Source organism: Lepisma saccharinum, chromosome 10 (assembly GCF_977018435.1).
Source record: "Lepisma saccharinum chromosome 10, izLepSacc3.1, whole genome shotgun sequence".
Taxonomy (NCBI): Eukaryota; Metazoa; Arthropoda; class Insecta; order Zygentoma; family Lepismatidae; genus Lepisma; species Lepisma saccharinum.
This window is the reverse complement of record NC_139238.1, coordinates 45036200-45063124: the sequence shown is the minus strand read 5'-3', so window position 1 is coordinate 45063124 and position 26925 is coordinate 45036200. Positions and strand designations below refer to the sequence as shown.

General features: G+C 38.1%; 1 protein-coding gene across 2 annotated transcripts in view; it reads left to right on the top strand.

Annotated features, from left to right (window-relative positions):
• Positions 1 to 17881, top strand: part of LOC145993893 (doublecortin domain-containing protein 2-like) — a 238796-nt gene extending 220915 nt beyond the window's left edge. For both annotated transcript variants that reach the window (XM_083129785.1, XM_083129784.1), the window contains one exon: positions 14887 to 17881. In XM_083129785.1, the coding sequence (XP_082985911.1) occupies positions 14887 to 14967 (81 nt within the window). In that variant the 3' untranslated portion in view covers positions 14968 to 17881. The remainder of the gene's footprint in view (positions 1 to 14886) is intronic.
• The last annotated feature ends 9044 nt before the right edge of the window (positions 17882 to 26925 follow it).

Here is a 26925-nt window from a genome sequence, read left to right as displayed (position 1 = left end):
CATGTTGCAATTGTTTGCTGTTCCTCAATTGCTAGAATACCACCCAGATGTTATCTTTCAACAAGACGGTGCACCGCCACATTGGGGTCTGGAGGTTCGTACCTACCTTGAACAGACATTTTCTGGAAAATGGATTGGTCGAGATGGACCGACGGCGTGGCCTGAACTATCTCCAGACATAACCCCTTTAGATTTTTTCTATGGAGTTATGTGAAAGACAATGTCTACAGAACTCCTGCATCCGATCTTGCAACTCTGCAACAACGGATAACCCAAGTCATCACATCAATCCCTCCTTTGATGTTGGCTAATGCATGGCGAAAAGTTGAATTTCGACTAGATGTACTCCGTGCTACCAAGGGTGCTCACGTGGAGATTTATTGATTTCTTTCCTATTGCCAATAAAACTTGAATAGTTTCCGAACATTTTGGTACCATTTTTTCATGTCTATGTTGCATATAGCGGATACAGTTAATTTTTGTTTTCATACAAAGACTTCTCGGACACCCGGTATGATTTTCAAGCATTACTTACCCCTATAGGCGTAACTTACATTATCTAGCATACAGCTACGAAGTGGCACAATCAACGGCAAAGATAATGTTAGGAAAATTGTCCACCGCTATTTTCATTACTTTTTTATTCTACATTCTATGTTGTTTTAAGGAATGAAACTACGTATATTGGTTCGAAGCAGGCATTGCACTCTGCTTATTGACGTCATTATTTCAATTCTCATCACATTGTGTAATACAGATCGAAAGAAAATAATGGTGAACAATTCTTATACTGTTTCTTTTGCCGTTAGATGTACCAGGAGTGACGTCACCAGAGAAATTTGGTTGGGTGAGCTCAAAAGTGGACGAAATACTTACAGGTGGTTTCCGCTTATGTGATCAAGGTTCTCAAGCAACGCAGTCGCTTTCAGACAAAGAAAGCCACACTGCATACAGCTTAGTACTTATAGTTTACATTCAAGTCTTAGAAGTATTCGAGTAGTACTGTGTTCCACAATTTTTGCAATGTTTGCAAATTTCTTAAATTTTCTTATAGCAGCACCACTGAAGTAGTGGTATTTGTGGTAGGGACAGTGCCGGAAAGTATGAACCCCCCTCAAGCAGATTTGCTTATACTTAAAACAGGCTCAACATGGCCATATGAGCTTTTTGCTCTAGTGTAGTACCCTGCCTAATTCAAGATTTTTGTAAAAATGCCCTCGGGAATTTCTCAGAAAGTATGACCCCCTCAGATTGATGAGGCTACACTTATAAAAGGCACTTCTGAGAGATAGTTGTCCATAAATTTGTTAAAAATATGCCCCTCTTGTGGCCACACTTAAAACTAGGCCATACCCACCTATACACACCTACACCCACCCACACCCACCCACACATATTTACTTCCGGTCCACTTCCGGTCTACTTCCGGTCTACTTCCGGTCCACTTCCGGTCCACTTCCGGTCCACTTCCGGTCCACTTCCGGTCCACTTCCGGTTTGCCTACTTCCGGTCCACTTCCGGTTCACTTGTGGCCAAGTTGTGGCCTATTTCTGCTTTTTTTATCCAGCATAGAGTTTTGATTTGAACCCCAAGAAATTGTATATAAATACCAATGCCAAAAATATCAACACACACACACACATACACATACATACATAAACACATACACATACACACACACACACACATACATACACATACACATACACATATACATACACATACACACATACACACATATACACACACACAAAGCACAGTGCTGAACCCAGCTGATATTTTTATCCAGCATAGAGTTTTGATTTGAACCCCAAGAAATTGTATATAAATACCAAAGCCAAAAATATTAAGTGTATACACACATACACACATACACACACACACAAAGCACAGTGCTGATCCCAGCTGATATTTTTATCCAGCATAGAGTTTTGATTTGAACCCCAAGAAATTGTATATAAATACCAAAGCCAAAAATATTAAGTGTATACACACATACACACATGCACACACACACAAAGCACAGTGCTGAACCCAGCTGATATTTTTTATCCAGCATAGAGTTTTGATTTGAACCCCAAGAAATTGTATATAAATACCAAAGCCAAAAATATTAAGTGTATACATACATACATACATACACACACATACAAAGCACAGTGCTGAACCCAACTGATATTTTTTATTAAGCATAGAATATTGATTTGAATCCCAGGAAATTGTATATAATAAACAACAACAAAAATGCCGAATCAAAAATATTGTAATCAGTGCAATAAAAATATATCCAGCCCCAATTGGGCCAAGCACCAAAAGATTTGTAACCCAGACAAATACAGAACTCCCACAATAATTTGCCCCAAATGCCATAGAGAATATAGCATGCAATACTTCACATATACACATAAAGATACTTGCTCTGTACAGTCATCAACACAACCATCTACTTCTGGTCTGAAAAGAAGGCACGAAGCACCTCTTAATGCCAGAGCAGCAAAGCAGCCACGCTATGAACCTATCCGTAGCAGTTTTAAAGGCCAATTAAGGGATCACCGTTTTGTATCAGAGCCAAGATGTGGTATTGAGAATTTCTTGAACAGTGTAAATCCTGATGTGCAGGCAATTCTAAATGCACAAAATGGCTCTTATAAGTTGTCTCTTAAATTGTTTGTACAATATAAGAAGCCAAATGGCACAAAATTTACACAGCCCCACATAACAGAAACTGTACCGGTTTATTCAAATGCAAATTCAGACACAATAATAAGCAGGTTGATAGATCAACTGAATATTAAACACTCTGAATTTGCGGCAAAAGAGTCCGGATGGAGCCTATGCGGTTCATCACACAAGTTATATATTAATATTTCTGAATTCAGCCCATTACAAGGTTCCACTTATGTGCCATTACCTGCCAATATCAAAAACAAAAGAGCCGTGGTCAATATAAAAAATAATGACGCGAAATGCTTTTTGTGGTGTATATTAGCTGCTTTGTATCCAGTTTCAAGAAATCCTGAGAGAATAACTTATTACAAGCAACATGAGCACGATTTTGACGATGCAATGGAGGGTTTAGAATATCCAATGTCTGTCCAGAATATTGATAAATTTGAAAAAAAGGCCAGGCATATCAATGGCAAACAATTATCTATTAATGTATTTATTTGTTCCACTGGCAATTGCCCGATAGCACCTCTCAGAATCAGTACACTTGATGATGAATCTGCTATTCCGATTGATCTGCTCTTAATTGAAGGGAATGATACATACCATTATACTCTGATACATAATCTTGAAGCTTTAGTCAGAAAACAACAAGGCAAATCCAATACAATATTCAAGTTGTGCAGAAGATGTTTAACTGAATTTGATGGCAGGAAAATGGTTAAGGGGGTTCGGGAAGAGAGTGCAGAAATTGCTAAAAACAAGTTAATTGAGCATCTGAAATACTGTGGCAACCATAAACCTGTTCATATGGTGATGCCTAATCCAAGTGAAAATTGCAAATTCAAAAAGTCTGAAGCCTTGTTGGAACACCCAGCATATATTGTCTGTGATTTCGAATCGAACGTCAAATTTATTGCATTCTGCAATCCAGATCCTGAAGAATCTTCAAGTACATCATACCAGCTACATGAACCTTCCAGCTTTTGTTATGTGGTTGTACAGGATGGTGTTGTTACTAAAGAATATTCATACATGGGACCAGATGCCATCAAAATATTTGCACATAGAATAGAAAATGACTGCCGTGACATAGCATCTAATATTTTATTAAAATCAAAGCCTATGTTGCCTTTAACAGAGGAACAGATTGAAGATTTCAACAATGCAGAAAAATGCCCGGTATGTGATTCTGAATTTTCAGATGCAAATATCAAGGTTCATCACCATTCTCATACAGATGGTCGATATAAACAGGCCCTGTGTAATAGCTGTAATATTAAGATCAAGAGACCAAGATTTGTCCCCATATTTTGCCATGGAGCATCCAATTATGATTTCCATCATCTGATCAGGTACGAGGGGTTTGAGAAGCAGAATTTAAATATTTTAGCTGAAAATGATGAGAAATATATATCTATTAGCAAAATAATTAAAGTTGATGGTGTTCCTATTCACATAAGATTTCTTGATTCTTACAGATTTTTATCTGCTAGCCTGGCTACACTGGCCTCTCAATTATCTGATGATCAATTCAAAATCACACGTGCTTTGTTTCCAAATCAGGACCTGAAATTAATTAGGCGGAAGGGTGTATATCCATATGACTATGTTACAGATTTTTCTAAATTTGATGAGTGTTCCCTGCCACCACAAGAAGAGTTTTACAGCAAAATCAGAGGATCTGGAATCACTGATGAAGATTATCACCATGCTCAGTTGATGTGGAATAATTTAAATTGCCAGACATTTGGTGATTATCACATGGCATATTTAAAACTTGAAGTCACCCTCTTAGCTGATATACTTCAAGCATTCAGAAAATCTTCTATGCAAAATTATAGACTGGACCCAGTATATTTTTACAGTGCCCCGGGTCTAGCATGGGCCGCAATGTTTTTGAATACCAAAAAGCAATTGGATCTGATCCACGATCAAGATATGTATCTGTTTATGGAGCAATGTATAAGAGGAGGGATGGTGCAATGTTCCCAGAGATATGCCAGAGCAAATAACAAGCATATTCCCGATTATGATCCAGTACGGCCATCAAATTATATACTGTATGTGGAAGCAAACAGCCTCTATGGTGACGCCATGATGAAAAAACTGCCATATGCAGGGCTTGAGTGGGTTGAAAATTACAATATTGAAGATCTTCAGGACTTTGATGACAGTGACTATGGCCTCATCTTAGAGGTTGATCTGACAATTCCAGATTATTTGCACAATAAATTTTCTGATCTGCCCCCAATTCCCGAGGTTCAGTGCTCACCTGGCTCTAAACAGAAGAAGCTCATGATGACTCTGGAGCCGAAACAGGGATATGTCACATATTACAAAAACCTCCAGTTCCTGATGCATCATGGTGTTCAAGTGAGCAAAGTTGGCAAAGTTTTAAGGTTCAGGCACTCAGAATGGTTGAAACCATACATTGATACAAATACAGAGCTTCGAACATCTGCAAAGAGCCAATTTGATAAGGGCTTGTTTAAATTGATGGTGAATTCTGTCTATGGCAAAACAATTGAAAATGTCAGAAAACATACCGATGTTAAAATAATTACTGACCCCAGCCTGAGCAAAAAATTGGTTGCAAAGCCCAACTTCAATTATAGAAGAATTTATGATGAAAATATGGCTCTTTTCAACATGAAAAAAACAAAGATTAAGTTTGATAAACCTATTTATGTAGGGGCTGTAATATTGGAATTGGCCAAATTACATATGTTAATATTGTATTATGACGTGTTGAAACCTTTTTATGGTGATCGTGTAAAATTGATGTACATGGATACGGATAGTTTTATTCTTGATATTCAAACAGAAGATGTTTATCAAGATATGTCACAGCCTGAATTGTTTCAATACTTTGATACCAGTGAACATACAATAATTCAACCCCACAACAAAAAGGTGCCTGGCAAGTTAAAAGATGAGACACTTGGTGATGTTATTGTGAAATTTGCTGGGTTAAGTGCCAAGGTGTACACTTTTGAAACATGTAGTGGCGCTGTTGCCAAAAAGGCTAAGGGCGTTGGCAAAGTAACTGTTGAAAAAGATCTCCAATTTGAAGATTATAAAAATTGCATCAAATCCCAGAATTCAATCAGAACATCAGAAAATAGAATTCAGAGTGAGGATCACTTGTTGACTTCAAATATTGTAAGAAAAGTGGCCCTGGACCCACATGATGATAAGAGATGTATTTTATCATGTGGCATACATACTTTACCTTGGGGGCATTGTGATTTGAAAAGTGGCAAACAATGCCCAATCACAGAGCATGATTTGAAATAAATAAACATGCCTATGAACTTATTTGGGTTCAAAAAACAGGCTATTATGGAGCTGACGACACCACAACCCTCTTCTGATATGCTGTCTAAACTGAGTGGTTTGTTAATTATTCATCTGAACAGCATACTTACAGATGTTGATGATGAAACAGGCAAAATATTGTACATATTTAACAATAATTTAAATCATTACCAATTACCTGTAGGTGGGCAATTGCAATTTATTACAACCCCTGAGGGTGATGTCAAGATTTCAATAGGGAGAAATATTTATAGAATTAAGCACTCAAACATGGTTTCTGGCACTGTATATACTGTTTCTGCTGGTGACTGCTTATATATTGAGGTCCCTGGATCTTATGACAAGCTTATACCCTTTTTTATAGAATTAAGAATCAGATACTCTATAATAAATAACCATTAAAACAAAAATGCCTAATGATATATTTGGCCATACAAGACATGAAGATCACAGTGATGAGATTCTGATGCTTGATGTCAGAGTCAAGAAATTAAGAAGTGATTTACAAGCTTTACAAACCACACTCAATGCCAGTCTTCAATTAGAAATTACAAATTTACAATCACAATGCATGGACCCTCTTCTTAAAATTGATTCCGAACTCAAAGTGCTGCTTCAGAAATATACTGATCTGGCCACATTAGATAATTTTCAAAGTTTGGAAGAGGCTGTAGCAGCTCTTCAAGCCAAATTTAAGACCCAGGCCACCAACTCTGAGCAATTGAAACAGCAATTGGAAGAGCAAATAAATAATATCCAGACACAGCTCCAAACAATTGTCAAAAGCATAAAATCACAAGAAGATTTTGATCTAGTGATTTCCACTCTAAAGGAACAGATTCAATCACTCCAAATACCTAATCTGGATCCTCTGAATAATGCCATAGCCGAGGTTAAAGAAAAAATTGAGACACTTGAAAATTTTATGAACAACTTGCCATCTTCTGATGCTTTGAGTGCAATAACTCGGAGTGTAGCAAACAATAAGCTGCAACTTGAAACATATGAAGATTTTGGAAAAATTCAAAGTACCATAACCCATCTTGAGGGTACAATAGCAGCAGTGCAAAGTGATTTGGCAAATGTACAAGAATCCCGCCTGCCTGGGATTGTAGATACCCTTGTTAGTGTCCAGCAACAGATCACAAAACTTGAAAACCTCAACACTGAATCTGAACTATCACATTTTCATGACTTGATCGATGATATTCAAACAAAGCTTGAAATTTTACAACAATCCACACCCTCTCAGGCAGATATAGCCCTGCTCCAAAATGCTATGCAAAATGTGGCTGATGCATCTGAATTAAACAATGTGAAATTGGCACTTGAATCTTTGCAAAATACAGTATCAAATCTTCCCACATCACAGGAACTTAAAAATATTAAGAGAGCAGTGAATAGGATATTGAAATCAGAAGATATCAAGAATATCCAAGCAGAGATCAAACAACTCACTCAGACAGTGGCCACTCTACCAACCAATCAACATATTAATGAACTGCATGCCCTGTTTGAGGATATCAGAAGACAGGTCCATGATCTTACTGCTCAAAATTCAAAATTGGCAGTTGTTGAAAATTTACAGCAAATTGTAGCTAATATCAAGCAACAGCTAGGGACCATGGAATCCAATCAAGCAAATGCTCTGTCTGTTTTTGCCACCCAGCTACAAGAAATTGTGCAACAATACAAGAAACTTGTTGTGGACATAAAAATCAAGCCAGGCTATGATGATGTTGTTAGGACCATCAATGAGCACCTTGAATCTGTAACAAGCAGATTGCTTACAGCAGAAAAAGAAATAACAGGCATAATCGAGAATCCAAAACATACAGTAATTCTTGAATTGTACAGCATCCCCAACAAAGAATATGATTCACCATTTACACCAGGTGGCAAAATATATATGCTGTCCCCTGCACAATTTTATTATCAATTTTTTGTTGGGGGCACATTGAGACCAATCAAGATCAAATATTGGCATCAGCCACAGGCACACCACTACCCTACCTTATCAATAACAAATGCTGAGAACAAAGCAAAGGTCACCAGTGTAGAGTTAGAGGATTTTACAGACCCCAATACATTAGAAACAGCCTATGCTGAAGATGATGGCACTCTGGAATTTAAAATACAAATAGGGGACAAATTATATTTAGAAAATCCTGTAGTATCAGCTGCTGAACACCCTATAGTTGCAATATTCTTGTTTACATATTATGTCTAGACAAATTATTGTTGATGAATTACACAGACAAGCCCGACATAATTTTAAGAGACTGCCAGTAGTCACAAAGGGCATAGATGATTTATGGCAGAGCGACTTGATTGAGTTGTCAAGTGGAAAGTTGAAAAACTTAGACAAAATCAACAAGGGCTACAAGTATCTACTCACTGTAATAGATACATTTTCAAAATTTGCCTGGGCTGTGCCACTCAAATCCAAGACTGGAAAATGTGTTACAGAAGCCATCAGGACAATCATCAATCAGAGTGGAAGATCCCCGCGCTATTTGCAAACAGATAATGGCAAAGAATTTTATAATTCAGTGTTTCAACAATTTATTAAAAGCCAAGCAATAAAACATTACTCGAGTTACAGTGATCTCAAAGCCTCAATTGTAGAGAGATTCAACAGAACCTTAAAAAATCTTATGTATAAACAATTTACACTGCAGGGTAGTTATAAATGGGTTAATATTCTTCCAGAACTTCTACATAAATATAACAACTCTGTCCATTCCACAATCAACATGAAACCCTCTGAAGTAACTTCATCTGATGAGCAAAAATTGATCAGCACTGTTTATTATCCTAGATACCAGCCAACAATAAGAAGGGCCAAATACAGGGTGGGTGATCAAGTAAGAATCAGCAAATATAAGCACTTATTCAAAAGAGGCTTTACAAGAAACTGGAGCACCGAATTATTTACAGTGGTTCAAGTTAAACCCGGGACCCTTAACACATATATAATAAAAGATCACCGAGGAGAAATTCTCAAAGGCAGGTTCTATGAACAAGAGCTCAGCAAGACTAAACAGCCTGACACATATCTCATAGAAAAAATCATCCGCAGAAAAGGCAACAAGTTACTTGTCAAATGGCTGGGTCATCCGGAAAACAGCTGGATCGATGCAAACAAAGTGATAATATGAGCACCTGGGATGTTATAAAAAGGCTGCCAGAACCTGAACAACAGAATAAGAGAAATGGCAAGTTGCTGCCTGAAAATATTAGATGTCTTATTGTTGGGCCATCTGCTTGTGGTAAAACTACACTAATGGTTGATAATTTTTTATTGGCACCCAACTGGTTAGACTGGAAAAACAGGCACTTGTATGTTTTCTCTAAGAGCTTGGAACAATTAAAATATCAGCAGCTGATGAAGCTATATGATGGATTGGATATTGCTACTTTTGAACCAGATGTTAAGCCACTTCACGAATGTCTCGATAATTCTGTTGTTGTGTTTGATGACATTATACTGGATAATCAAAACAAGGTTAGAAATTTCTTTACACAGGGCCGGCACAAAAACATTGATTGCTTCTACCTGGCACAGACTTTTTCTAAAATACCGAAGCAGCTGATCCGAGACAACAGCAATTTTATATGTGTGTTTCATCAAGATCATACCAACCTCAAACACATACATGATGAATATGTAGGTGGGGACTTGAGCTACAATGACTTTTCTAAATTTTGCAGTAGGTGCTGGAACCAGGACAGTTATGGGTTTGTCACTATTGATATGACAAGAACACCTAATAGTGGCAAATACAGAAATAAAATCAACGATTTTCTAGACGTTGAGACGTATATAAATAACCATGAAAAGGCCAATTATTGATGATCTTAAGTTAAGAGATTATCTTGTAAAAAGATTTAAGGGATGGAAATCACAGAACCGAGGAATTTATGAAAAACACAAACAAACAGAACAGCCTGTAATTGATGCTATTAATAATTTAGGTAAGAATATCAAAACTGTTACAGAGCAAAATCAAGATTTGATCACAGAGCTTGTACCTGTAGCTGCTAGGAACATATTAGATTATCCATTCACCCCACTTTCCAGTATTCATACACCTAGTCCTGTTGCTCCTCGAAGAATTGAAGCTACTCAGGATCCTATTGAATTGGGTCTTCTTGCTCAAAAATATTTAACCACACCTAAAGACAACAAAGATGAGGTGTTTGGCTTATATGCCGACACAGAGCTTGATGGCAGCATCATACATAGAATTGGCAATTTCAGAGTAACATTTATGGGAGATGATATAATTGTATATTCAGAATCTCGACTTGGAGAAAAAGGTGCTTTTGTTAAGTACACCGGAACACCTGGGTTGTGGGAACTGATGACTAGGAAAAGGCCTGGCAGCTATACAGAGCAAGATTATGAGGATTACAAAGAAATATTAATAAAATCAGATGCTCTATACCAGAACAATGATCCCACACAAAAAAGAGTCAAGTCTAGCAGTGGGGCAAAATACAATAATTTAATCAAGCCCATATGGTCACAGATCAAGACTGGTAGTGGAATCAAACAATACAACACCCTGCCTAAAGAATTTGTGTGGGTTGATGATGTCAGGAAACTTGTGGATAGGTTATTGGTGATAGCTGGGGAGGAAAATGCTGGCAACAACAATTTTTACAATGAAAAAGTTGGAATTATGGACATGATAAGCACCAAATTGTCTAATTTTATAGTGAATGACCCTAAGGGGATTGGATATCTCATAAAAATTATTAATACTCTACCACCTAAATTTTGGAATATTTCTGAGGGTCGGGGCCTAGTTAATGACATTATAAACAAGCTGCCATTTGAACTACATATTCCAGGCTATCAGTATTGTGGTCCAGGCACAAAATTGGAGCATAGATTAAACAGAGGTGATCCTGGTGTTAATCTCCTAGATGCTGCTTGTAGAGACCATGACATAGCATACAACACACATTCTGATCTTGACAAGAGACATGTTGCAGACAAGAAATTAGAAGAGGCTGCATTTGGTAGATTTGTAAGCAAAGATGCTTCTTTGAGTGAAAAAATAGCAGCATTGGGAACCACCATAGCTATGAGCACCAAACAAAAACTGGGGTGGGGTTTGTGAATATGTATATAATAAACCTACAATGAAGGCCAAGGGTGTTATGTATCAAATACCTTATGCAGGTCTCAAATCTCTTAAAACTATTGATAGTCTTTTAACCAAAAAGCAGCGCAAGAAAAAAAGCTCTTGTCTTGCAAAGGGCCATGGTATGAAATTGTTGCTTAGTACCCCCCAATTAAAAAAATTACAGCAATCAAAAAAAAATCACATGTGGGTGGATTCATATTTACCATCCCTGCCATCTTAGCAGCACTTGGGGCTGTTGGGAGCTTGGCTGGGGGATCAGCTGCCATTGCAAAAACAGTAATAGATGCCAAGAAAAATAGGGCAGAATTAGATGAGCAGAGGCGCCATAACCTGGCAATAGAGAAAAAAGGCAAAGGTGTTAAGAGAGCCATGAATAAGTTTAAAAAAAACAAGAGCCGCTTACAAACCAAGATATTGAAGCTTTGATCAAGCCACTGGGCATCAAAAATTTTAGGGGTGTGTACATGTCTGATTCTTTACCAGAACAACCACTCAACAAAGAGTGTGGCATTGTTAATTTGGATGAGTACAAAAATCAGGGCACTCACTGGATCTGTTATCTTAAATATTTAAACAATGAGGCATTTGTGTTTGATTCATTTGGAGGTGTTCCACCTGAAAATTTGGTAAAATATCTAAAATCAGCTAATCTTTATTACAATAATGCCCGTGTTCAAAACTTCAAAGATGTTAATTGCGGACATTTGTGTTTATCTGTTCTTAGATATATGTCTCAAATAAATAAACCATCAATTGAAAATTTTCAAAAGGCCTTGTGGTATCTGAAACATCATGGGGGTATTCCATCTCACCAGCCAAAATTCAATATTGAAACTCAAATTACATGATGACATAGTGTATCCCAAAACAATAGCTCTCAGAGCATTTTACGGCATGTACCTAATCCCTAATATTACACACCACAACAATACAATTGCAGTAGGGGATCAAAAAATTGTCATCACTCCAGGGCAATATAATCTGTCCACTCTAAATGCTCAATTACCCAGAGGTGTGGTGTTAAGTCAAAATTCTGTCACTCACAGAGTAGAGATTGTGTCTGCTACAGAAACAGTGGATCTGGGTACTATAGGAGAGCTGTTAGGCTTTGAGAACAACACAAAACTTGAAGCGGCCATCAAACACACTGCTATGAATATACCTAAATTCTTAGCCATAGAGACTCTGAATATTCACTGTAATGTGGCCGAGGGTATGATCACCAAATCAAATGGCATAGGCACTCACAAACAAACCGGCATCATTGCAACATTCAAACCTAATTCCGAATTTATGGAGCCAATCATCTACAATCCATCCCCAACATTATATTTTCCTGTGTGCCATAATAGAATAGATTATATTGAATTGATAGTCACTAATGAAAAAGAAGAATTAGTTGATTTTGCTGGAGCCACAACAACTGCTATCATAGAGATTAACATTTAAATAAAAATACATACAATGGAAAATATTGAGAGTTATGAGCTACAATCATTCCCCCCAAACAGGAGGACATTTGCAAATTTAAATCAACCCAACACAGAAATTGAGGTTGATCTTGATGTAGGGGATGGATTTATACACCCCCACAGAGCAGATCTATACATCAAATTTGATGTTGTAAAGCTCGATGGAACAGATTATCCGGCAAATTCAAATATAAGATTGGTAGACAATTTTGTGCCGCATCTGTTCTCTGAAATTGAGATCAGAAAGCATGGCGTTGTTATAAACAGAATAGATTATCCCGGTATTACCTCCACAGCTTTGGCCACTCTAAAATTATCCAAGACCGAAGCTTCTTACTACAAAATCGGTGGATTTGAGGCTGGTGATAAGATATTATCTAAAAATCATACAGTGCTGTTCCCCATGCGCCTGTTGCCAGGATTCTTCTCGGATTACAAAGATATTATGTGGAAGGGCGGGTTAAGAATCACATTTAGAAGAGCTGCCAATGATAATAATGCTTTGATGAGGTACAGCACATTAAACCCTACAGGAGAAGCTCTGCCCAATACCCTACCAGATGCAGGCAAATGCATTATTCAGACTATGGAGCTAAGAATCCCAGTTGTTGAATATGAGGCCAGTTATGCTCTTAAATACAAAGCTGATATAATAAAAAATCCACAAATTCCTCTACAATTTTATACATATCAATGTGTACAGAAGCCCGCAACTGGCACATATTATGAGTTTGATGCTACAAACTCATTCTCCAGCATACAATATGACATGCCTGATTTTGTGGTGGTACTGTTTCAGACTGGGAGACACAATAATCAGGAAAAAAATTCAAGTAAATTTGATAGCTGCAACATCAAGAACATATATCTTAAAAATGGCAGAAATGAGGTATTCCCTAGAGAAAATTATAATTTAGACATGTCCAAGGATGATTTCCTTAAATTATATGAGGCATTTTCGGCTTTCAAGAGGGTCACCACAGGCAATACTGACATGTATTACACACCAGATGAATTCAAAACACAGAGACCCATGTTTGTAATCAACACTTCAAAAAGGAAACAAGTTGTGGTAAATGACAGGACAAACATTAAAATTATCTGTGAATTCCATGAGGCATTACCTGATGACACCATATGCAGTGTCATTCTCATAGGTGAAAAATCATATGTTTATGATGTAAGAAATGAGCGGGTCACAGAGCAATTCTAGAAGAATTACATTGTTTTAATATTAGATAAACAAATTGAAGCTGGTATCCAATTGAACTTAAACCAGAAGTAAATATGTGTGTGTATGTGTGTGTGTGGGTGTGGGTGGCCTAGTTTTAAGTGTGGCCACAAGAGGGTCATATTTTTAACAAATTTATGGACAACAATCTCTCAGAAGTGCCTTTTATAAGTGTAGCCTCATCAATCTGAGGGGGTCATACTTTCTGAGAAATTCCCGAGGGCATTTTTACAAAAATCTTGAATTAGGCAGGGTACTACACTAGAGCAAAAAGCTCATATGGCCATGTTGAGCCTGTTTTAAGTATAAGCAAATCTGCTTGAGGGGGGTTCATACTTTCCGGCACTGTCCCTACCACAAATACCACTACTCACTGAACCACCATGATAATTCTAGGTTTTGAAAATAATACATTTAAGAATTACATTGTACATGAGTATTAGACTACTTCGGAAAAAGTCCGGACAGCGATTAAAAGGGATGGATCATCCCTACTAAATCGGCGTGTCTCAATAGTAATAAAACTAATATTATCCAATATTGCAGACTTCTGAAGCCTGCCTCTCTCCACAACAAACCCATTCATTAATACAACGACAACACCGAAATTTTTAAAACTTGAAAAATCGTAGCTTTTTATGATTCACATTTAAATATTTCATAGCTTGACGGGGGAGGCCATGGCAATTCCGAAGATTTTATCTTCAAGCCCAAGGCTTCGAGACTGAACTGAGAGACCAATGTCAAAGAATGTTCGCTTCAAGTACGGTCTTGCACCTTTCGGACACAGCCAAAGTTGATCTATGTCGGTTTCTACTCGTGGACGCAATGCGCACACGGACGGAAAAAAATACAAACTGCGCATACGAATAGCACGCCCCACCCCATCAAGTGTATATTGTACATACAGCAACAGCAGCCTTATTGCCAGCGACAGTAGCGCCAAACTTTTAATTAGAATCTAGAATTGGCTGACAGCTTAAGAAATTTGAATTCGAATACAATTAATCTTTACCTTGTTTTCTTTTTTTAACAGGAGGAAAATTATGTCATCCCAAGTTCGACTGATGCCACTTTTCACGAAAGCGACTTTCAGTCGATGGGGATCATCAAATGACAAAGGATCGAGCCGCAGAGATCTTTGCGGCGCAGAAAGAGTTCCAGCAAGTCTTCAACACACTAGTCAAGTGACGAATTCTAATGGACTACTCGCTAGGGTACGACTTCAATAAACTTGTGCTCCAGCAAGTGTTTTCAGAAGTTGAAAAAGCCACGATGATCAGAACGCAGCATTCGAAAAGTTCTTGGCGTGAAGAATGTTTACTTTCTTGCCTAAATAATAAACTTCTATGTTTTCTATTTTGGTTACGTTACTTCGCTCTTCTGCCTCTTTCCTCAATCGCTGCAATGAAGATGAGTGATGAACTGATGAAATAGATGATGGGACAAACACGTTACAAAAGACGGCACAAACATTTTAAGCAATGGGCAAAACAATCCTTAAAATCTCTTCAAAATATCATGGAAAGCAATTAGCTAATTCGTTCTGGGTACACTTCAGAAAATGGAGTATCTGGCTCACTGGATATCAACATACACGGCATTGTCCAGATCTTTCATTTTCTAATAAATCTTCTCTCTTTACCATATACAGGCCCCGAAACAAATAACGTGATCAATTGCATTATGTAAATCATAAACTCCAGAATCATGGAGATAGTACAAATTAATGTTTTCGGCAATAAATGTGCTAAAACTAAAGACTAAATTCATAACATGAGACATACAAAGCTGCAGTACACAATAAGATGCCAACCAGAGACCCTTCCTTACCGGAAGAGGAAAAAGAAATACGTGAAAATTGTATAACGACATTTTTCAAATTACTTTCTCAAGTATGAAATTAAAATGGGTATTTATAGAAAACTGAACCTTGTTAAATTTCCAATCATACCACTACAATGTATTTTTACAAAGATTAATTATGACTGTATTTCTACGATGCATTGAGCTCATTATGCATCACAACTGGTCTCATCTTTTTAGTTATTGTTATTTATTGGATGTTTTAAAACGGGTTTTTGAGCAAATCACAACAAGAGCGCCCCACTTCTCAATCCACTTTTTTCCGGGACATAGTACTACTTTTAATACCAGGAAGTCTCGGAAAAAATCGGACGATTGGTTATACTAACTGTTGCACAATAATTCAATGGTGCAGGATTTCCAGTGCTTTGAGTAAAAAAATCAATTTTAAGTTGTTCCACATAAACTAATTTGATTTCATTTTTTGTGTCAAGTAGGAATATTGTTTAGCTTATGGTGAAGCCCAAAAGTGTAATATAGTTCATTTGGACAAAAATAATACCATACATATCCTAAGTAACAAAGAAATCACAAGATACAATGTTACGTGCATTGTATAAGATAAAAGAATTCTGATTATTACAAGTTGAAAACTTTTATTGTGAATGCAAAACTTCCGAATATTTGAGAATTATGTACATTGACTGAGTTTGCCAGAGAAATTGTAATTACAGGTAAATATAGTCAAAAATAGATATTAATATATATACCATTTTGTGTATGTATGTTTGATAGAAGTAACTATTTATAAATATATACCAGTAAATATTTAATACATCAAAGCCAAAGTTGAATTATTAATTATTACATTTATTAAATTGATGCACAAATTAAAGTACATATATTTAAAATTTACACACACACACAAACATTAAACCACTTCTTGTCCTAAACTGTAACAGTATTACAATTAGAGATAAGACATTAGCATTCTCAGTGGACGTGTTGCCAACCATTTTTCACTCAAAATGTCCACATGATTATATATTTTTGCTGTTTTGTGTATTTCTAATATAATTCTCTGTACTATAGTATATATAGTTTCGTTCTATTCAAATCGGAATATTATTTTGTATTTTTATTGCCATACTGAACAACATATTTTGGGAGAATAATATGAATGAATTTTACCTTGCTTTATCAGTTCAACAGCTGCATTTATGTATATTTAATAGTCTCATTACAATCAGTAAACAGCTGAAGTATACAGTGGAAAAATAACATGCACAATGAAAGTCGTTGAATAACTTTGAAATCCTCAAAATGCATTCGGTAAGTTATAGGAATGCATTCAAATTTGGACTCTGAAATAGTCAAGGAAACATGCACATTCTCTGCTTATTACACATAGCCTGCAAATTTATTCATGTGGAAAATAACACTTGTTAATTGTGTACTATTACTGAGTACTAATATATGCTCAAATATAAACCAATTGTGTGAAATGTTACGCTTTTTGAATATACGAAACTTTTGGATGGAATTTACCTAGTGGCTTATGTAACTGTTTATATTTATCGAACCAATATAAATTGTTTGAATATCACAATGAAATGATTACATTTGTTGTAGAACCAAGGTTGTGAGAATAAACGAGTGTTCATAATTTCTGATATCATTCCTGCAGTGGCGTTGAGCATCTTACAATTATCTGTTCTATTATTCTAATACTTTAAGTGTCATTTATGTCTACCGTGAGCATCTGATTCAAATTGTAAGGAACTTAGAATAGTTTGTGGCTGTTTAGCAACAACTACAGGGTGGCCCGTATGTCCCTACCCATTCATATATCTTATGTATCTAGTGTATAGACTTTTCTGTGTGCTGTTGCGCATAATATTATGCGATGCCATGTTCTGTGAGACATTTTCCGCAACATAGCAGGGTTCCTATACATATGTTATTATGTTATGTTATGTTATTCAATTATGCATGTACGTTTTGGTTTCAACAAGATGGAGCTCCTCCGGCTCATTATGCCCTCTGTGTGTGTGCGTGAATATCTCAATGACACTTTTCCTAACAAATGGATAGGTCGTGGTTCTGAAATATCCCCGGCGCCTATGAAATGGCCCGCAAGAAGTCCGGACTTGACAACGTGTGATAACTCTCTTTGGGGATACATAAAGGACATTATGTCGCGAAAAATGTCTCACAGAACATAGCATCGCATAATATTTTGCAGCGAGAATGAAGAACAGCACACAGATACGCTGGGCACAAAAAATATGTGAATGGGTAGGGACTTACGGGCCACCCTGTATTTTAACATGTTCTTTTGAATAATGATGTAAAATATGGTGTATATTTGTGTTGTAATGAGTAAACCTGCTATATTGTAACATTAAATGAGAGATTTTAGTATTCTGCATTTCGTTTATTTTTTTTCTATTTCCGATCATCTTATTGAATTTAAAATAGTATAATGTTTCCTTTTAGGTATCCTACTTTGCTTCTCTAACCTATCAAGAAATAATCTAACTAAATCAAACCTGGCTGAGCAGTGGAGGGGGCTCATAATCCCCTTTGGCGCAGTATTCCTAAAGAAAAGGGACGCCAAAGTCAGGAAAGATAGCAAAATGAGGGCTGACTACTAAATATATATATATATATATATATATATATATATATATATATATATATATATACAAACGCCTCTTTCCAAAATCCTGGGCAAGCCACTGTATCTGAGTATAACTAAACCTGGTTACTCTACACTTTTAACACTAACGGATACACTGGTTACAGAATATAGCACATCTTAAACAGCTTACACGTACAAGATCGTCTCAACATTTGGCTCGTACTAATTTAATATATTTTTATGCTTTACAAATTCTTTTGAAAATGTTCTGCTTATAGAGCACAGTAAGTATCAGAAATATTAAAGGTACTTTATGAAGAAAATAATATTATTCTAAATGGTGTGCAATCCAAGTATAAACAAAATAGCAACGCTAAAGTTATTGTTCATTTCAAGATAATTGATTTCAAAGAACCTGTTTCCTTCTAACGAAAGAACCACTTTCACGAATAAGTGAAGAAATACAATATGATGAACTTCGTTTTTTTTTTTTTTTTCAAAATTGCTATATTTTTTTGGACTACTTGAACAAATCTCAGCAGTGTCACTAACTCGGATAAAATAATTTATTTGTATGTAAGTGTTGGGAGCCGTCGTGGTCTAGTCTGTAGAGCGTCTAACTGCCATGCGAGAGACCTGTGTTCGATTCCCGGGGTGGGTGATCTAAGGTCGGAATTCTTCAAGCCTTGTCCCCGCATAAAGTGGCTCTGCGGTTCACCCAGTCTCAATTAAAATTTGTACCTGGGGACAACCTGGGGGGTGGCCGGAGCGTGGTGCTGATCACATTACCTCCAAAACGGACAATATCGAAGCATATCCCCACATTCCCCTCTGTGATGGCATGGTGCAAAATGCATGGGGAACTTTACCTTATTTTATCTTGTGTAAGTATCGGAGCTTTGTTTACTGTTTAACAGCGCAATACTTCATGGGTACTAATCAGAAAACATTTTATTGGTTACATACACTCGAATTCTCAGTCAATAAAAGGAACTATTTTCAGATTACAAGATTCCACGTATTGTTGCCAACTGAATTCACCAAGATATGCAGGATATCCATAAGGTTGTTTACAATTTCACACCCCAATTACAAGAATTGTAATTAACATACAAAGGGATACTGCGGTTCATATCATGAGCCAACTCAAAAAGTTTTCCTCTCAGATATTCCAGCAAAACAGTGCACCATCACATTGGCCCAGGATTGTGAGACATGTCCTGAACACAATTTTTCCAGCATGTTGGATTGATAGAGAAGGTCCGGTCCAAATGCTTGGTCTCCTAGGTCACCTGATATAACACCTCTGGACTTTTGAGGGGTTATGTCAAGGACATAGTGTCCACAACTCTTGTTTATTGAAGGGGCATGCTACGGCGAGTATGGACAGAGCTTTAATAAAGCTTAGACGTTGGACGCACAATCACATGTGCACATGTAGTAGCGGACTGAACACCAAAAAACTTATTAAAGTGTGACATTATTAACAACCTTTATGGACGCCCTGTATTTCTACGTAATTAGGAATTGTGCATTACAACCACTGCTAGACAATGGAACTTGAATCATCAATTATTTCAAATAGTATTCAGTCAAAGTTTGTTTTGAGTCCACTTGGCGCACAGGTAGGCTATTCTGGACCTACAGTTTAAAATGGGATTCAACATGGACGTTCGCAGGATTTTTTCAGGGAGGGGTAACCAAGGTATTTTTCCCAGGGGCACGAACAAGGCACATTTCGCCCCATAATAGTGTTGTCCCCTCAAAAAACATTGCTTCAATTAAATTTTTTCATGTTCATGCAATAATTAACACATATTATTGTGGCTGAAAGGAAATTATATGTGTGAAATATATAATTTTTGGTTGACTTTCATTTACCAAAGGAGGGGGCAGTAGTAATGCACCGGCGTTGAAGTCGATAAATCAATTGATTGGAAAAGATCGATCAAAGATCAATTGATGATGTAGTTGTGTGGGCAAGCAAGGGTTATTGTTGTTCGCGATGACGTCATAAAATGGGCGTGGCTTAATTTTGCGAGGAGCGTTTTGATTGGTTGGAAAAGTATTCGGGTTTTTCCCGCGGCGTCTGAAAACAGATGGCGTTGATGATTCTGAAATTCTGGGAATTTGGGTTGGCGAGATTCTCGGAATTTCCGGTGTCTGAAAACAGATGGCGTTGATGAGGCTTTTAAGTGGTGCGGTGAATGTTAAGTGCTTTTTCTTGGAAAATGGGGTTTGTCGAGTGTTGTTTCGAGGAAATGTTGTGAGAATTAATGGATGTGGTTTGGGTAATGGGTTTGGAATGGTAATAGCTTTTGCATTCCTGAAATTCTGAGAATTTGGGTACGTGTCTTTGTTGTCTGAAGACAGATGGCGTTGATGATTCTGAAATTCTGGGAAATTGGGTACGTGTTTCTGTTGTTTGAAGAGAGATGGCGTTGATGAGTTATTCCGGGGAAGGTGGTGTTTTTCTCGGGCGGCCGTTGAAGAGTTTGAAATTCCTGGAATTGGGTGCGGTCTGAAAAACATGTCCTTGCATGTTTTAGGTTTAACCTTCCAGGGCGACTGTTTGAAGTATGTTTAACGGAAAGCGTGACGTAGAAAAAAGAAGGTATAAATAGAAGGGATACAGGATAATAGTATCATGTGAGGATGGATGTGTGCGGTACAAGACTGTCTGATAATGGTGTGAATTTCTACGAGGTTAGCTACGAGGAGTTATGGGAACTTGTTCGATCTTGCGGCGACCTGGACAACGATCCAACAGCCCTGCATCGGGTGCTGAGTTATTTCCCGTTTATGTATGTAGCGATACCTGAAGCTCCCTGGTGTGGATGTTACCTGTTCAACGGATTAGGAAAAGGAGTCCATCATCACTGCGAGACGTTGAAGGAGATAGAAGAGAGGAAAAGATGAGCGGACGAGAGAACAGGATTTCCAGGTCACAGGTGTATGTGCGAACTACGTCGCAGAAAGGAAGAGGACAAGATCGGTGAAGCTTTGAAGCAGAGAGTGAAAGAGTGGCTTTCATTGCTGGCAGACAGAAATTCCATGTGGTGTTCTGGCTGTGATCGTCCTTTGTTACGTAAATTAGAAGGACATCCCTGTTTCCCTGTGGTTCCTGCAGAAGGTTTCGGCGTCCGCAGACGGCTGTTCCCCGACGATCTTCAGGTTGTTCCTTTATCGCCGATACCTGGGACGCCGTCACCTACAGTGTCCGATTACTTTACCTTTTATGACGTATGAGAGTGTTTACTCACCACGTCTGCTGGACTCACGCCGAGCCGTATGTTATCAATTACGTATCAGTGAATTCTAGATACAGAACATACAGAAAGTGGCCTATAGGATTACGTCAGACTCCGGAAGAATTAGTGACTGCAGGATTTTACTATTCAGGCTTTAGCGACAGAGTATTATGTTTTCATTGTTCGTACGGACTTTGCGATTGGACATCCAAAGATTGCCCGATTCTAGGACATTACATGTTGGTACCCCAGTGTCCTTTTATACAGTGTTGCGGCGTTACATCGTAACTCCAAGAGCTGCAAGTATTGCGACAGTATAGAGACTCCTGAGAAAACGTCCGATAAGCCTAGTGTGGATTCTTTGTGCAAAATATGTTTTCAGAATCCTAGCAGTGTTGTAACTCTCCCGTGTCGACATTTTGTTTCCTGCGGATCCTGTGCTTCCCAATTGGACAAGTGCACCGTATGCCGGGGTAGCATTGAAGATACGTTGACAGTTTTCACCTGATGCCCAAAATGGATGTCTGTTTTTTGGACGTTCAAGGTTTTCGAGGAGCAGGAGGAGAATTTGTGTGGAAAGAAGTCGGAATTTTAAAATTTCCTTTTGACAATGCATTTGACTGTTTAGTGAAATCTCCATACGGTTTACGCTTTTTGAGTGAAAAGTATCGCCGAGTGAATTACTGGCTCCGTACCAACAAACACGGCCTCAACTGGGGATATGGATGGCTACCGTATGAGAAATTAGGAGATTTGTTATATGTCGTGCTTGTGAATCAAACAGTGTACGTCAAAGGTACGGAGAAAGTGAAATGGTTTGAAAAATTACTTGGAGAAAAAGGTATGGGTAAAATATCCGTACGTAACATCGAAGAACTTGAATGTCCAAAATTGAATAGTGTAAAAAACACTTCAGGAAGATGCAAAGAACATAGCAAATGTAAAAATGTAAAAAAAAAACTGTGCAGTTGAAAATGTCTGGAAGATGTACAGTTTCTATTGTAATAAGTACAAGAAATAAAAGCGTTTTTTAAAATATACAAATGTTTTATTTACAATCGATAATATGGATATAGGTTTACAATACATAGAATAACACAAATGTTGTATTTACAATTGAATATGAAAGGTTTACAATACCTGAAGGGTTATATTACAATACATAAAATAACAATACACAGAAAGAACAATGGTTCATTTACATCAGATACATGAAAGTAACAGAACTTATTTACAATGTCAATGTCTGTCCATGATTGTTCTCAAGATATATTTCAATCATCAGTTCGTTGTACCAAAGAATATAAAAATAGTTCACTAAATTGGGCACTTCTTTTTTTTCTGAAACCATATTGTTCTTGATACAATATACAAAAGCCTCCATTTCGGGTTGCAATTTATGATAACGTTCGTTCTTTAATTTCTGCAGAGGCCAAAAAAGGTTACACAAAAATAAGTGTAGTTCAGAGGTTGTGAAAATAAAAGCATCGGCTGAATGATGCTGATACATCGAGATACAACGTTTCCCGAAAAAATTTACACCACTGACGGTGATATTTCCCGTAACCAAGTAATTGAATCGACGACCTGTTTCGACGTAATTCAGTAAGTCAGATTTCAAAGCCCACAGTTCTCTAATCTGCTTAGAATCGATGCGTACGGGTGATCTCCCCTGTTGCGAAAACTCCCACACCAAATTGAAAGGGGATCGCTTTTCGAATCCTATTGCTACGAACTTGTTTTTTTCCTTGTTCAGAAAATATGTGTTAGCAAGATAGAGATCTAAACATGCCTCTACGTTGTGTAGTCCAGGACATTCGATTGTATCTGGAGAAAAGCCGATCTCCCTACGCCGTTTTATGAAATCACAGTCTGTAGTCACATCTATTCCCTCGTCCATCGGTTCGTTCTTGATAGGGACAGTTTCGATTTTGAGGGGTTGCACACGTTTGCGAGTTTTACGTTTGGAAGCATCATCCTGACGGGTCATGCGTTTCACTAGTTTGTCGTGTTTTTCCATTGTAGAATCCCTAACAGCCTCCATGATGTTTTCACTGGAGCTGTCTCGACGGCACTGAGAGAAAGATGCAGCAGCACACATTTATATAGCTTTTTGCATAACACGACACCGGATCGCGTGGATAGAGCAACACGATTGATCCCCTCTCGGGCACTTGCAATGGGATAAACATTTGAAGATCTGACGAAAACGGTGTAGGATATATCCATCTTTACTGACACCGGGCGGAAATGCTTGAATGAAATCCTTGGTCGTAACATGGCGTGCTTTGTAATAAGCATACACGCAACAGTAATGTCCGCACGTCGTGGCCAACACCCCCTGTAAGGGAATGTTGTTGTAAGTCCAGACCGAGGAATGACGGTTCAGGAAAGTTACGAATTCTGGATAGAAAGGATGAAATCCGTATGAATCGAAATATTCAGCCATATTGTTTTGCCAAAATAGAAGGCCACCCAGTGTGTACCCTGGAAGTTGGAAGTGTCAGTGTTTGCGATTATCAAGGCAGGGGTAGGAAACGTCCGAGGTAAAAGATCTCTCGAGTAAACACCGTAGAAAATGTTCTTGGTGGAACAGTTTCGAGATAGAATCTCCTTGATCTGCGACGTGTTCATGCTGCCTATGTTTTCGAAAACGTAAAATGAGAGTACAGCGTTCTGTTATCTCTATACTCTCAAGATGATATTCTTCTAATATTTGGGGGGACGGTTGCGTGTCAACAGGTTTGGCAGACAGTACTTCCAAAGAATCACTATTATAAATATCATCACAGGTTATCAGTTCGATGAGTTTTCCCATCTCACGTTACATATGTTTTCATATGTTTATAATAATATTACTGTCTTTGGTCTTTTCTATGCTCCCAGGGCTGCTGTCAAGTAGTTCGGGAAACGATTGTATGTTCACAGGTTTTGAAGTTGTCACTTTCGAAGAAACACTACTATGCTTAATAGTACGGGTTATCACTTTGGTAGGTTTTTCCATCACAGGTAGTATAATGTCTACATCAGAACTGTCTCGATAACACTGCGAGCCAGAAACACGAGCACACATATTTATAGACAAGTCGGTCTCACTGATGGAGGATAACACTTCTGTCTTTTGTTATATCTACTGCACATTCGAATTCAGCATACAGAAGGCATGTTATATTTTCCGACAGCTGGGGGGAAAATTGCATCTCGGCTCCGATGATACCTTGTTCCTGGAGACTGGTGTGCGTGTCGTTTCCTGAAGAGTCAGGCGTTATGTCGAAAATCAGGAAAAAGGATCCGTTCTCGAACATTTTCCTTGTGATCTGGTGTCCGTAATTGGCGTGGTGAATGCCTGTACCGGAAAATAGAGTTTGATAGGCACGTGTTATCAATCCACCGTTCCCTCCTGTGGTGACCCGCAAGGGTTCGTAAGGTACGAGTTCTCCATTTTTCACAAGATGGAAAGAAGATAGATTGAAACTTCTAAAGTCGAACGGATTTTTCTTACTGTCTCCGAGAAAGCTGGCGGTGGACACCATAGCAAAAAGAACAACATTCGGAAAAGGACCTTGAAAAGCATTATCGATCGAAATCTGCTGCGTTCCGGCAACGTAAGAATAAGCTTTGATGACGCTTCTGGTGAACGGATAATGGGCAGGAGCGTAAGAGAGTGCTCTGTCTATGGCTAAACTGGTGGTAGGAGTAGGAATGATGTGATTTATTTCGAGAACAGCCTTTAAAATTTTTATTCTGGTGGTTGGTGAAGTCTGATCTCCCCAGATGTAAAAAGCATCACGTGACCTGGCTAGATCGATACGTACTTCAACGCCGTTGACCAGGTATTTAGGCTGGTGGAAAAAATCAATGTGCAGTTTTCCCATAAGTTCGACTACGGCAGACACTTCCGTAGGATTTCCGGTTGTCGGAACGTGCTGGAAAAAGTCTTTTCTGGCGGTAAAACCTTTGTTGTCGGCGGTGATTTCATGTTGATGTCCAGGTGTGTCCAAGTACCACAAGGCATTTGTGAGATGCGTGTTCGCAGCATCGCTGCCGTAATTGATTTCTGCTTCGAAGATTGATTTATATGCGTAATTGTTATCGGCAACTGTTACAGCGATACCGTTGAGAGCCACTGTAACTTGTGAAAAAAGTGAATGGAGAGGATAATTTACGACCCCGCAGTTTTTTGTGAGGGCGTTGGAAGGTTCGGAAGCACTCATGGGAGACCCATCTTGATTGACCATCTGCGTTAGCAGACGAAGATAGGCAGATGAAAGATCTAGAAAATCTGTTCCTGCCGGCGGAACGGCAAACTGAAGTATGTTCTGATTATCGATGGAAGCGATAGGCTTGTAGGCGACCGTGTAAGTTTTTTCGACATTTTGCTGAATAGGTTTTTTACTGAAAAGATCGAACTGCGAGATCATGCAAGTGTTATTCTCCATTATTATCCAAAAATATCTTTTCCTGCCGCCTTCTGTTTAATTTTCCTTTTGCGTGTCGTCCTAGATTTTGTGGATGTTTTTCTCCGCTTTTTGGATGCGCTTTTTTTACGGATCGTAGATGTTCTAATACGGGTGGCTGAACGTTTTAACATCGACTGAGCAATTTTTGTTGCAGGTTTTGTTCTTATACCGGAACCTACCAGAGAGTCGATTTTGCGTTGTGCTTTACTCTGAAGATTTTGACCCGCTTCACGTACACGTTGACGAACGATAGTTCTCGGAGTTTGCTGACTTGTTGCAATGTCGGTGATAATGTTAGCGCCTGTTTTCAAAGCTTCTTTTCCGATCGCTTTTGCACCACTCCAGAGTAGAGGTTTCACCATTCTAAAGAGTCCTGCAAAGAGAGACCCCAATCCTCTCCCTTTTTGAATTCTAGTTGAACGATAGATGGGTCCAATTCCCCCACGGATCTGATTACTGTAATATTCGGTCTGCGAATTCATGGTGATTCATCAGCTTTTCGACATAGACTGAGCAAAATGATTCCTTACTGTTTTTTAAAAGGACTTTGCTTTCCTACGAAAATGTAAAACAGCTATTGTAGGTACGGAGCCGTTTCTCAAAGGCAGAAAATATCCTTGTCTATCATACATCGCAATTTCTATTGTTTCGAAAGAACCTTTATCCAGAGAAACGTAATGAATCGGATTAAATGTATGATGGGCTACGGGTACTGTGCAAGATGATTCTGTTTCCGAATACTGTTTTCGGGCAAGACGTAAAAGACGTAGCATTTCTCCTCCGACCAATTGCTGTTTCACGAGATCGGAATAAATGAATATGTAAGGGTTTTTATCCACGACGTTATTGGACACTGCGTCCGTAGAATAAATAGATTTCAATACGTCATATCGAAATTTAGCGTAGTCATCAGT